This window comes from Oculina patagonica, chromosome 1, assembly GCF_052425735.1.
Source record: "Oculina patagonica isolate OP01 chromosome 1, crgOcupat, whole genome shotgun sequence".
Classification (NCBI taxonomy): Eukaryota; Metazoa; Cnidaria; class Anthozoa; order Scleractinia; family Oculinidae; genus Oculina; species Oculina patagonica.
In genome coordinates, this window is record NC_135758.1 from 26,088,016 (window position 1) to 26,100,126 (window position 12,111).

Here is a 12,111-nt window from a genome sequence, read left to right on the forward strand (position 1 = left end):
GACTGGCTGACTGGCTGGCTGGCTGACTGACTCACTGACTGGCTGACTGACTGGCTGACTGACTGACTGACTGACTGACTGACTGACTGGCTGACTTGCTGGCTGGCTGGCTGGCTGGCTGGCTGGCTGGCTGGCTGGCTAGCTGACTGATTGCCTGACTGACTGACTGACTGACTGACTGACTGACTGACTGACTGACTGACTGACTGACTGGCTGGCTGGCTGGCTGGCTGACTGGCTGGCTGGCTGGCTAGCTGACTGATTGACTGACTGACTGACTGACTGATTGACTGAATGGCCGGCTGACTGATTGACTGGCTAACTGATTGATTGACGGACTGACTGGCTGGCTGGCTGGCTGGCTAGCTGACCTGTCTCGAGGGTCTCAATGGGATTAACCGTTAGCCGTAATACGGCCAAATTAGAAATTTAGCCGTTAGGCGTAGAAATTAATAACACGCATTTATAGCGCGCAAATTCAGCTTGGGTTTTCAAATGCGCGTTACAAATAGAAATTAAAAAATAGATAAAAAACAGATTTAAATAAACAAAATATAGATTAAAATATAAAAAACTAAAAATATACATATATATGTTCACTAATAAAAAGCTTGTTTAAAAAGATTTGCTTTAGAGCTCGCTTGAAATAATCCGAATGGATTCTCCTCAGTTCTGACGGTAGCTGGTTTCACAGTAAAGGCGCAGCCGCTGCAAAAGCCCTGTCACCGAGGGTGAATAGAGTGTCAACAGGTGGTGACAAAAGCGCTAGCAGTTCATTATTTGATCTAACCGTTAGCCGTAAAATATGTTAGCCGTAACGATCAAGCCAAGAAGTTTGGCCAACGGAAATTAGCTCTGAAACTTAACTGTCTCGTGGAAATTAGTGGCAAAATAATTTAAAATTAAATGGGCTACGATCGATCCCGGCTAAAACGGTTGAGACACGTTGCTAATTTTCACCAATTTTGGTACTACAGCTCATTTTTATCAATCCCCCTACCCTATTTCAATGTTTTTCAATGTTGTCGTTTTATAGGAACAAAGCCTGGTGAATTGCAAACCCCATAAATCAACATTGAGTTGGGGAGAGGAGGGCGGATAACATGTTTTTCACAAGCTTGTCAGTCAAGACATTCGCGAAAAACTGTGAAATGCGTTTGTCTTAACTGGTTTCGTCCGGGATTTTAGATTCCTTTTTCTCCCCAGATTGGTCCTAGGACCTTAAAATGTTTTATAACAATGGACATTAATATATACTATATACTAAAAAGAGCTAAAAAGAGTTGAGGTGAGGTGAGGTGAAGTGAGTTGAAGTGAGGTGTCCGCAAGGCGGGAGTTGACTGTAGTTACCATTTCGCCAATTTTTCTCGGTATAATTTCTCGATTCCTCTCTGATAATCTTCCTCTGGGTGTATGAGTAAATACATACTTTCCTTTTCCCTCACTCACTTTCGTACGAAGGAAAATAATTTCAGTCCTTCTCCAAAATTCACACTAAAACACACTACAACAATATAAAGGCAGGCAGTGTTCGATCACTTGCCCAGCGGTTGTTTAATGTAAACTCCAGTGTAAAATTACAATCAAATAGAACATACAGAGAAAATTACAAAAAATATATATCGGAAAAAACTGTAAGCTTACTTCCCGTTAATATTCACGACTTATACACAGACGCGAGCGTTTATATAGCAGCGAGCTAAATGTTTTTTAATTGCCGTCCGCGTACGGTATATAGGTAAAATAAGTACTAGAAAACAGAATACGGTACGCAACAAAAATGGAGTGTATCTTATGTCTAAAAGATCTGTGCAAACGCCTGATACGAGAACTCCCAAAATTGGGAACGTATTCCCCGACCAAATGCAGGCGGGGGCTAGAGGTTTAATTACAGCCTAGAAGTACTCGTATAAATTGAAAAATAAGGAAATTGCTTGAGTGTATACGACGCCTTCAGTAGCAAAAAACACGGCAAGTTCTCAAAAAAAGTTTTGAAAACTACGAAAGCTGAGGTGAATTAATAACAACTGTCAAAACTTTTACATGTAAACAACAAACAAAACTCAATATACGCCATAACGGCACACATGCGTTCTATGCCGAATACAAAATTATTTACACCATCTGTCACTGCCACTTTCAGTTAAGTTCTGCCGAATGCAAGTACATAAAAAAAAAACTTTAACGAAGCACATATTTTTCCACAGACAAATTAGATCTTGAAGATAGCAACTGCTGCATCATATGCTCTCCTTGGATCCCGCGAACTTCACCCAGGTACAAGCAAATCCTAGTAAAAAACGAAAACAATAAAATAGCTGAGAAAAACAGAGCACGCGTAAGAACAACTAACAAAGAGTACAAAGAGGGCGAGGGCAGAAAAAATGAACGAAAGACACCCACACGGCTAGACAAAAACAATACCTGACCTGAGAGAACAAAAAATTGCCATTGCCAAAGTACCAACCCGCGAACGCCTGAGCTCTCCTCAAAAATGGATAACTGAATAACATGCCACCCGGGCAAAAAACCTTGACTAGAAAAACAACAATCCGTTGCCCTAAAACCGGCAGCACACCTAATGTAAATGCCGGTACTCCAAGACTAACAGCCAAAAAAGGGAAAATGTCAGAAGTCAGATTATGCAAGTTAAAAAATCATGCTCCAAGACCTGAAGAATACTAGCCGCCCGTTGACTGCAGGTAAACCATTTAACTCAAAAAAATAAAGAAAAAATAACATTATGGGACAAAAAAACTATGCCAAGATTATGACCACCGGAATTCAACATCAACAGCAGCTATCTGTCAGAATGTTAAAAAACAGCCGAACGGTAGTTCCTACTGAAATAAAAGTAATGTAACAGAAAGTTTGCATCCTTCCTAGATACTGGAAAAGGAGATGCACGAATTTCTCCCAAAAATCTGCATGAACTATAAGCTTCCCCTAAACATCTTATTTTGTAAAAGAGGTTGGCTTACCCGATTCGATCTCAATATTTTCCAGCGAGAACTATTCACCAGAACAGAAACCTCCAAAAACTTCCAGGTGTATCGTCATGATGGACCATCTCAACATCGTTATTCTGTCCTGCTGCTTAGCTGAATCTCAGAGAAGCTGATCCAGGTTTGTATCCAGTCGAGCAGTTCCAGTGGCCCAAGCTGCCGCATCGGAAACAGACATCTGCTTGAAAGGCTGTAAATAAATATAAAAAAAAAAAAAAAAAAAAAAAAAAACGAGCGGCCAAAAAAGGGAGAAACGACAAACACCCCTAAATTGTCATTGTTAATTGTGCATTGCGGCTCTTTTTGTCAATTTCGTATATTTTGTTCATATTTCGTGAATATCTTGTTTGTATTTTTTTTCTTATTTTCGGGATTGGGTGGGGGGAGGGGAGGGAGGTGAACGTAATAGTAATATGGGGTTAATAGTAACAGTTCAATTAATTCTTCCTGACAAAAGAAACATATCTGTACTGAAACCTACCAACAGCGGCCGGCATAATCATTACATTCAATTCGACTATAAATTGAATTACCCATTATTAATTTACCGTGGCGAATTAACGTTTTGGCTAATGAAAATAAAACAATCACACGGGGAGGTTAAAATTGCAAACTTTATTGAACTTTTCTTTTTTTTTCTTTTCCTTTTTTTTTTTTTTTTTTGGAAGAAGCACCATTTGTTGGTTGCATGTAAAATTCATTTTTTGTGAATGTTCTCATTCACGTTTTTCTCTTTTGTGTTTCACTCAGTTTGAGCGATTATTGCTCTCATAGGCGTACGGGCACCTTCCGACCTGGGGGCGGCGGAGACCTAATTGTCCAAAAAAAAAAAATGAGATGCATTAATAGCCGAATAAAGAGGCATGTAAAATGGACAACGAAACTTATATTGAAATAGTTGTGCACAAATCTCAACTTGCTTGCATGCTTCAAGTAAACGATAGTTTTTTTTTAAAATTAATTTCGTGGTGTTGCCCGAAGATGTCAATGCACTGTATCTTTTTCTTCGGAAATATTTTATTTTTCCACTCCTGTTTTCAGCAAAAATTAACATATTTTGGGGGAGCCAATTAACATTGTATTTCCCACACTTAAAAGTTATGTAAAAGTGTGTCAGGGGTAAATGGGTTAAAACGTTTCGTTGAAAGTTTTGAGCTAGCCCTTAAGACTTAACATTTGAGTCAAAGCACTAGCATCACATTGTAACAGCTCTGTTTCAAGGTTTTACACTGGATCCAACGCGCACAAACGCTCGAGCTATGGAGAATCCTAACTTCTGGTCGCCTTCGCCAATTTCCTTCTCAGTTCAAAATTATTGCAACTGAATCAAACTGATGGGTCACACAGAATTTGCAAGAAAACTCGAACGTGATTTTAGCACCTTGAGAGAGGAAACAAAAACATACATGAATGAGAAATCAGTCAGACTTTTGACCCACAAAGTTATATCTCAAATATTTTTTTCTGTTGATGTAATTCGTTTTGAACGTTTTGAGATTTTTCGGCTTATTTTCCATTTTTTTTTCTAGGCTTGTTGCCCGAATTCCCAGCATTTTACCCGAAAAAAATGGGCGCTGGTGGGGCTGCAAAACCCTCGCCCCCCCCCCCCCGCCGCCGCGTACGCCTATGGTTGCTCTGAGCGTTTTCTTTGAGTTGCTCTCTCGAGCAGTTCTTTAGATGGTTCTTTAGAGCGCTTCCATTGAGCTGCTCTTTCGAGTGTTTTTAGTATAGAACTGCTCTCTCTAGCAGTTCTTTAGGTTGTTCTTTCAAGCGCCAAGTTTTCCTTGAACATTGGCATAGTGTGATGGTTATGTTGCAGGCTTCTTCAATGGCCTAAACAAAAAAAAGAAAGAAAGAAAAACAAAACGATCAGTGAAGAGAAATGCTTTACATCTACTGGAAAAATATCATCTCCTGTAACTCTTCGACTATGTTGGCTATTTGCTTTGTTAGCAACAAGTCAGAGCTGCATCCAGTATCCTGTCGCCCATTATAAAACCGATTGTGTCGTTCCTTCACGTATGTACAAAAATCAGCCTGCAAATGGATAAATTTTAAGTTAATAAATGAATTGTAAATGAATACTGAAATAAATAATAAATAAACAATTTCGTGATTCTACAATCTAATTTACTAACAAATTTATCTCTAATTGCTGAAACTTTCGGACAGTGAAATACATAAACGGCAGGCAATGCATCCAAAAGCGATGAAATTTGTCAAAAATATAAAACTGACAACTTCTGTGTTGAATGTTTTGTTCAACAAAAGTTGCGTTATCTTGTAGCGTAACATCCAATATACGATACAAGGTCAAAGGCTGATTTAAAATTTATTAACAACGGCCTTTTAGTTAAAGATTTCTGCTTACTAAATATAACTAAATATAATATAACTCTCAAATATAATTTGTCTCTTTCGTTTATACTTTGTATTATTCATTTCCAGTTGTCCGGGCCTGGCCGGGAGTACTTTGCTTTGTGTTAAATTGATTTCTGGTCACGTAACGTTTTTCCTACTCATCAGTCGATCGCGTGCGCCCCGGGCGTGCGCCAGACTAGAAAGGCCGAAAGATCCGTTCACTCACTCGATGACATTAATTGAATAGTTTTACTAACACTTTTTACTATTAGGATTATACCGAAATAGGGCAAGGACATTTAAAGGGCATGTAAACCCTAAAATGCTATTTCTTTTTGTCATATATTTCTTTAGTATATGTATCACGTATGCCAAATCTGTTAATATTTTTTTCAGCAAAGCAAGTTTTCTTGTTGAAAACGCTCCTCAAAATTCAAAATATCCGCCATCTTGAATTGCGCCATCTTTCCTGTGACGTAATGGGTGGAATCTTTGTTTACCGGAAGCCAAAAGTATTCCTCTACAACCTTTGAAATAAGCGTATATGTACAGGAATTCTGTTGCAATATTCTCAATTTTTCAGACGCTAAAGTATTGTGCCACTTAGTTTTGTGGTAACCAACGCCATATGAGGGAATGTTTCCAATGAGCGATATATTTCTTTTTTATGTGATCTACAATGCACCTTAGTGCCATCTAAAGTGTCACTATTTAAGTAAGTTATGTCGTAATAATTTAAGGCCTTTAAAAAGATTGGAGTAAAACCTTTTTTTACCATTGTAGTGAATATCCATTGCCATTACCAGTGACTGTCCGACGAGGGAGTTGTGATCCTTATAGAATCGACCTAGTTCTTCCCGGCATTCAATGTTAGATGCCTTGTTATTAACTTGTACCGGTATGTAGAGTTTGCAAAACAGTATTAAAGTGTCCTTTTTCAATTGGTGAAGTGTCCCAAGACTTGAAATCTGATTTGAAATAGACACCCCAGGCTTTGCAGTTATCAGTCAAAATGGGGGAGCCCATCGTGTCAAAAATTTTGCAAGCAGGAGACAGGCTCTCAGTCAGCCATGCATTCGACAAGCTATGAATCTATTAATCTAAAATTAACAGTTTACGTGTGCCGAACCTAATTATTAGATTGATGAAAAGTTCAACGTATGAATCATTTAGGTTCGACGGGAGAGGGTTTTTGATTGGCGAGTGAGCTGTCATGAACGCGGTCATGCACAAAATTTATTAAGGCGCGACGTAGGCTCTGAACCGCTTTAAAATAATCAAGATTGTCGTCCGACGCTGAAACTCTCTGTTATCCTGTTTTTCCTTTTGTTTTTTACTATATCTCTAAAACCAAAGGAAACAAGAACTAAGACTAGAAACTTAGTGGTTAAATTTACAGAACCGATCAATACTAAAAACATTTCACTGAAACCGGGCGACTGTACTTAAAAAAATGCTGTCTGTATTTGTTTTTAACCCCAGAGAAATATGCTCGCCCTTTAACGTATAACAGAGTTCTTATTTATTTGGTCCATAAAGTGTGCAACTTGAAGAGCCGTGATTTTTTTCTCTCTCTCTGGCTGCAGAATGAAAAAGTTCGACGTCAGTTAAACCGGGCCTAAGAACTAAGAGAAAAGGCAAAAGCGCAGAACTCGTTCCATGCTGTTCTTAAAATTTTCAGTTTATTTATCTTCATTCATGCTGATTTTTTTTATTGAATTGACTTGACTAAACGACTTATTCAAGGATTTAATAAGCAGTTACTATGTAAAACGTCAGGTTCTCTGTAGGAGCATAAGCAGCTTGGCTAATAACAACAGTAATAGTGGCGGCAGAAGTAGTAGCATAAACAGCAGCAGCAGTAGCTGTAGACATTCCGCTATAGCACCTTGAGCAAAATAGTGAAGCGTAGAAGTTTAAAGTTTGAGTCAAACTTAAAACTTGTTTTGTAATTTTGATTGCTAAATTAAATGCTTTAGGTCGTTTATGGCGTGAAATGACGACGAAATGCCTTCACATAATGTAAACGGCAGGTGTGATTTTTGAATATTCATTTCCGCATCGGAGACCCTATCGATTCGTTTTGCCTCGAAAATCAAGCGAGCGAATGAGGTGCTGCGCTCCGAGCGAAATAAGTCTCTTGGACTAGTACTGGTATATCAAATCGCCGGAGACGAAAAAACTTGTGACGGATAACTATGTCAAAAACTTGGCGAAAAGCTTGATTTGTGGAGGAGTAAAACAAAATCTTTATCTGTAAATGCACCCCCGACATTAAACAACTTCCGCTCTTTCACTTTCACTTTCGGGAAGGGAACTGAATCTGTTGCTTCATGCACGGGAATGTGTACACTTCAGGCGAAAAGAGGTAGCAAGTTAAATACTTGTTTCAATTAGAATTAATGTAAAAAGTTAAACTTACCCAAGTTCCAAGCTGAAGCATGGGATGACAAAGCTTGTCAGCCAATGTTATGCACAACTCCATGGCTTGGTCTGGCGTTTGCCCGGACTGCGATGAAGATACGGCAATTATTTCACCGGCGACTGCGACAAGCATGGAAAAGGTACCCCACGTCATTTTCTGTAGATCACATTCGCTTGCAAAGCGTAGCCAAAGTTCTTCAGGATTCTTGCCTGATGTCCTCAGCATTCCTCTAACGTCGAGACTTCCTTGAAAACATTTCATCAGTTGAACGAGGCACTTAGCCGCGTTGGTCATCTTTGTCTGGTAAATGGAGTCCAATTCATTCTTTTTCTTGTTATAGAAATTCAGAAGGATTGACAGGTCTCTTTTCACTTCGAATGCGGTCAGTTTGACAACGAGGTCCTCTCTTCCAACATCATGCAAACATTTCTTCAGGAAGGTAACGTCGACCCACGAAATCTTTCCAACTTCCTCCAAAGAACGGAAAAGGGTCAGAACTTCTTTAACTCGTCTAGGAACAAGCCCAATACAGAGAAATTGAAGTTCTTTACGCTGCCTTTTGTCCAGATGGCGAGCAATCTGAACCAAAACAGCTCTGTAAATCTGTACAAATTTGTCAGACATTTGATTTTGAAAGTGTAAGTGAGTCGTAAGTGGGAGATGATGGCGAACATCAGAGGGTGAGGGGTGGTGATCAACTTTATATTACCCAAAAATTCTAGTTTACACCATATTAGGTCATTGACGTATTTGGTAATCATGGTGACAAAAATTAGTTATCTAACCGAAATAGATCTCGGCCGGAAGCACTGTTGAATGAGTAACCTTTGAGCAAGGCTGCATGTACAGATTTTATTATAAACGTTTTATCTAAGGGACCTTTCAAAAATTATTAAGGGAAGGTATGTTTTCTGATTTCTGATTGTTCTTATCCGAAAAGACTAGACATCTAACCATTCGCAGATGTCATTGCAAAGGCAGCACGTTCTTCTCAGTTGCACAAATATAACTGAGGAGTTGTGATGCAACTGACAAAAGAAAGGAAGCAATGCTTTGTAAAGTCTTAAAAAGGGTTGCCCGAACGCATTGAGCCAAAAATCAGTAAGCGCTATAGTAAGGTGACCATTGGACCTCACTTCGTTTGTGCGTCACGCAACACTATCTCTACTAGCGACTGTTTTCCTGGGAATGCCTTGCGTGACAATCCATATTTTCTATGGTTGCAGAGGTTTTTCCTTTTTCAACATCTTTGGAGGCTGGTAATATTAACGGTGAATTTACGACACATTTATTTCTGGAAGCCAGCCTTGCTTTATAATGCCGTTTATTGACGACTTCCTTGTTTAAAAACATTGTGTAAAAAGATGCTAGTTACATACGATTCTAAAAATTAGCTAGACTAGTTTATCGTTCAGTACTGGAAACTCACAGAATAATCAGAGCCTAAGGTCTACGCCAAGTGTTTCTTCATGAACTCTACCATCCTTCCTAGAGCCAAATCACAGATCTCTTTGGTGTAGCTTTCACTAGTGGGGTTGGTAAAAGCATGGCCAGTATCATACATGTGCAGCTCGTAATTCACCCCACCAGCCTCTAACTTCTGTTTAAGGGCTTCGGCATCTTTGGCCGAAGAGAACCCCACAAGGTGATCCTTACTCCCAAAATGAGCTTGCACAGGTATTTTGATCTTCCCCACATCACATAACTCTGAGCTGGGGATGCCGTAGAATGGGGCTGCAGCTGAAATCTCTTCAGGAATGAGTGCAGCAGAAGCCAGGCTCAGGGCACCACCCATGCAGAAACCAGTCACCCCCACCTTCTTGCAGCCTACAAAGAAACAGACACAGGGTTATGTAAAGAACTTTCTGGCATAAAGTTTCTTACAATGTTTGATAAAACAAAAAGATCTATATGAGCTTCTATAGCTTAGTAATGGTTCTGCACAGTTTATGACTTTGGGTGAGAGACAGGGGGCTTGCAACTTTGTGTAAAGAAAGGAGGGGAGGGGGATATAACTTTAGACAGTGGTCAGTGTTCTGAAATATTTTGAGCTGTATTCTTAGAGAAAATCGCAAGTTGTGTAATACATGTAAGCATAGTCCCATGTACTAACTATGATGTAAGCAACAACACAACTCTGACGCTATAATAACACTTCTCCTAATATTTCAAAAAAAGCCATATGCTGCATAGCATATTTAAAAGCTTAAAACAAGCTTCAGCTTTCAAAATGTAGCTCTAAAATTCTGTTGCAAATTCAAAGCAACTAGGAGTAGTGTATCAGTTCTCTCTGGGCTGGAAGTAATGTTGTTTTTGTCAGGTTGCTTAAACAGTGAACCCTTACTCCAGGTACCCATCTATACTCGTGAGAGGAAAGATGCACTTAGAGTATGATTTAAAATAATTAAGTGAGTGACTGACTGGCTGACTGATTGACTGACTGGCTGACTGTCAGATTGACTGACTGACTGACTGACTGACTGCCTGCCTGGCTGGCTGGCTAGCTAGCTGACTGATTGACTGGCTGACTGACTGACTGGCTGGCTGGCTGACTGGTTGGCTGACTGACTGATCATGACTGACTGGTGGACTGACTGACTAACTGACTGGCGGACTGACTGACTAACTGACTGGCGGACTGACTGACTAACTGACTGGCGGACTGACTGATTGACTGACTGGCCAATTGCCTGACTGGCTGGCTGGCTAGCTGACTCAGACTGGCTGACTGACTGACTGATAGAAGGACTAATTTGATGTACACAATAGGAGAACTCTGACTGAGGAAGGATAAAAACCGGACTTAACTTTAACTTTTTAGAGTCCAACACCTTAACTATATCATTCATACACTGCACTTTTTCAGTCTGTTGTAGTCATTCCTTTCTGAGAACATTAGAGATGTGTGAAAGCTTTACATAGGCACAAGGTAGAGCAAAAAAAAAAAGAATAAAAAATAAAATAAATAAAAATGAACAAAATAAGAGAATCAGAAGGCAATGCCTACTACGCTCTAGTATATTGCCTCCTGTGTGTGGACAAACAGGGGTTCTTCAGCAAAATAGATCTAACCTAGTTTCTACTAGCAAACAGTACAGTACAGTACATACATCTAAGCACCAAATGAAAAAAAACATTGATTGATTGACTGACTGATTGAGTGATTAATTGATGATTGCAGCCACACACACAAGAAACTACAAATTTACTGCAAGAAGGAGAACATCAGGTCACAGATGCTAGAGATACACATCTTCTACCAAAATGCTGAATATTGACGAAATGAGAGAATTTTAAACACCCAAAATTTAACTGGGGTCAAATTTCAATATGCCTTAAAAAAATTGCATTTGAGCCAAGTGGCTCATCTGGCTTATCCCAGTTTCAGTAGCATGAAGTGATTAGGAGTATTACTTCTCCCCCCTGGATAGGATGCTGGTCCATCACAGGGTTTCCCCCAGCATTAAATTTGCCGGTACCCATTTATGCACCAGAGTGAAGACAGGCACTTTGAGAGTAAATTTTCTTGCCAAACAACACAACATAATGGCCCAGGCAGGGCTCAATCCCAAACTGCTTAATCCGTAGTCCAGCACACTAACTATTATGCCCCTCCCTTCCTGATATGCGTTAGAGTCTAAGAAAATTCAGTACTGAGAAATGCAAGTGCAAGAATAAGACAAAAATATTTTTAACCTTAATTTCTTTGCTGTTGTTCTTCCACTTGCATTTCTCTTGTGTTTGGGTGCACTCTTGTGGGTCAGAAAATTGTATACATAATTAATGTATGGGGCTGTGCGGAAATCTTACCCTCTTGTGTGACAATGCAAACGAACTACAGCTTTTATATGGGAGTGCCACGTCTCCACCTCCATCCCCCCCCCCCCCCTTTCCCGATATTGGACCAACCTTTTTCCTTCAAATATCTCGCAGCTCCAGCAATGTCTTTCACCGCTCCTTGCCAGTCCAAATCAGACATGTAATGTCCTGCTGTCTCGTGGTCCGTTGCTATCTTTCCGCGGTACAAGTCAGGCACAAGAGTCACGAAGTTGCCTCTTTCGGAAATGTCTGCAGCCTCGTCTACGATCACCTCGTTCATTCCCCACCACTCCTGCACCACAACGAGACCCATGCTCGATTTACTTGGGTCTCCAGTGAGCACTCCGGCACAAGCTCCTTGCTTATTCTCGGAAGGAAAGCAAACTTTCTCTTTTTTGCTCATGATGCAGCTAAATAGTTCTGTTGCTATTAACAAACCGCAAAGTAGCAAAGCCAACGATTAGTGTCACGATCGCCGATTCGATGGACTCGAACTGCACG

General features: G+C 40.0%; 2 protein-coding genes across 2 annotated transcripts; both read right to left on the reverse strand.

Annotated features, from left to right (window-relative positions):
• Positions 1-3,348: 3,348 nt before the first annotated feature.
• On the reverse strand, positions 3,349-8,473 carry LOC144644236 (uncharacterized). The gene is made up of 2 exons (XM_078503685.1): positions 7,789-8,473; positions 3,349-5,042 (listed from the first exon to the last, which is right to left on the reverse strand). Exons 1-2 carry the CDS (start codon positions 8,413-8,415, stop codon positions 4,899-4,901), a joined length of 771 nt encoding a protein of 256 aa, XP_078359811.1. The 5' UTR covers positions 8,416-8,473; the 3' UTR covers positions 3,349-4,898.
• Positions 8,474-9,098: 625 nt separating this feature from the next.
• LOC144643665 (protein usf-like) lies at positions 9,099-12,109 on the reverse strand. Its single transcript, XM_078502986.1, has 2 exons — positions 11,701-12,109; positions 9,099-9,618 (listed from the first exon to the last, which is right to left on the reverse strand). Exons 1-2 carry the CDS (start codon positions 12,011-12,013, stop codon positions 9,242-9,244), a joined length of 690 nt encoding a protein of 229 aa, XP_078359112.1. The 5' UTR covers positions 12,014-12,109; the 3' UTR covers positions 9,099-9,241.
• Between the last annotated feature and the right edge of the window lie 2 nt (positions 12,110-12,111).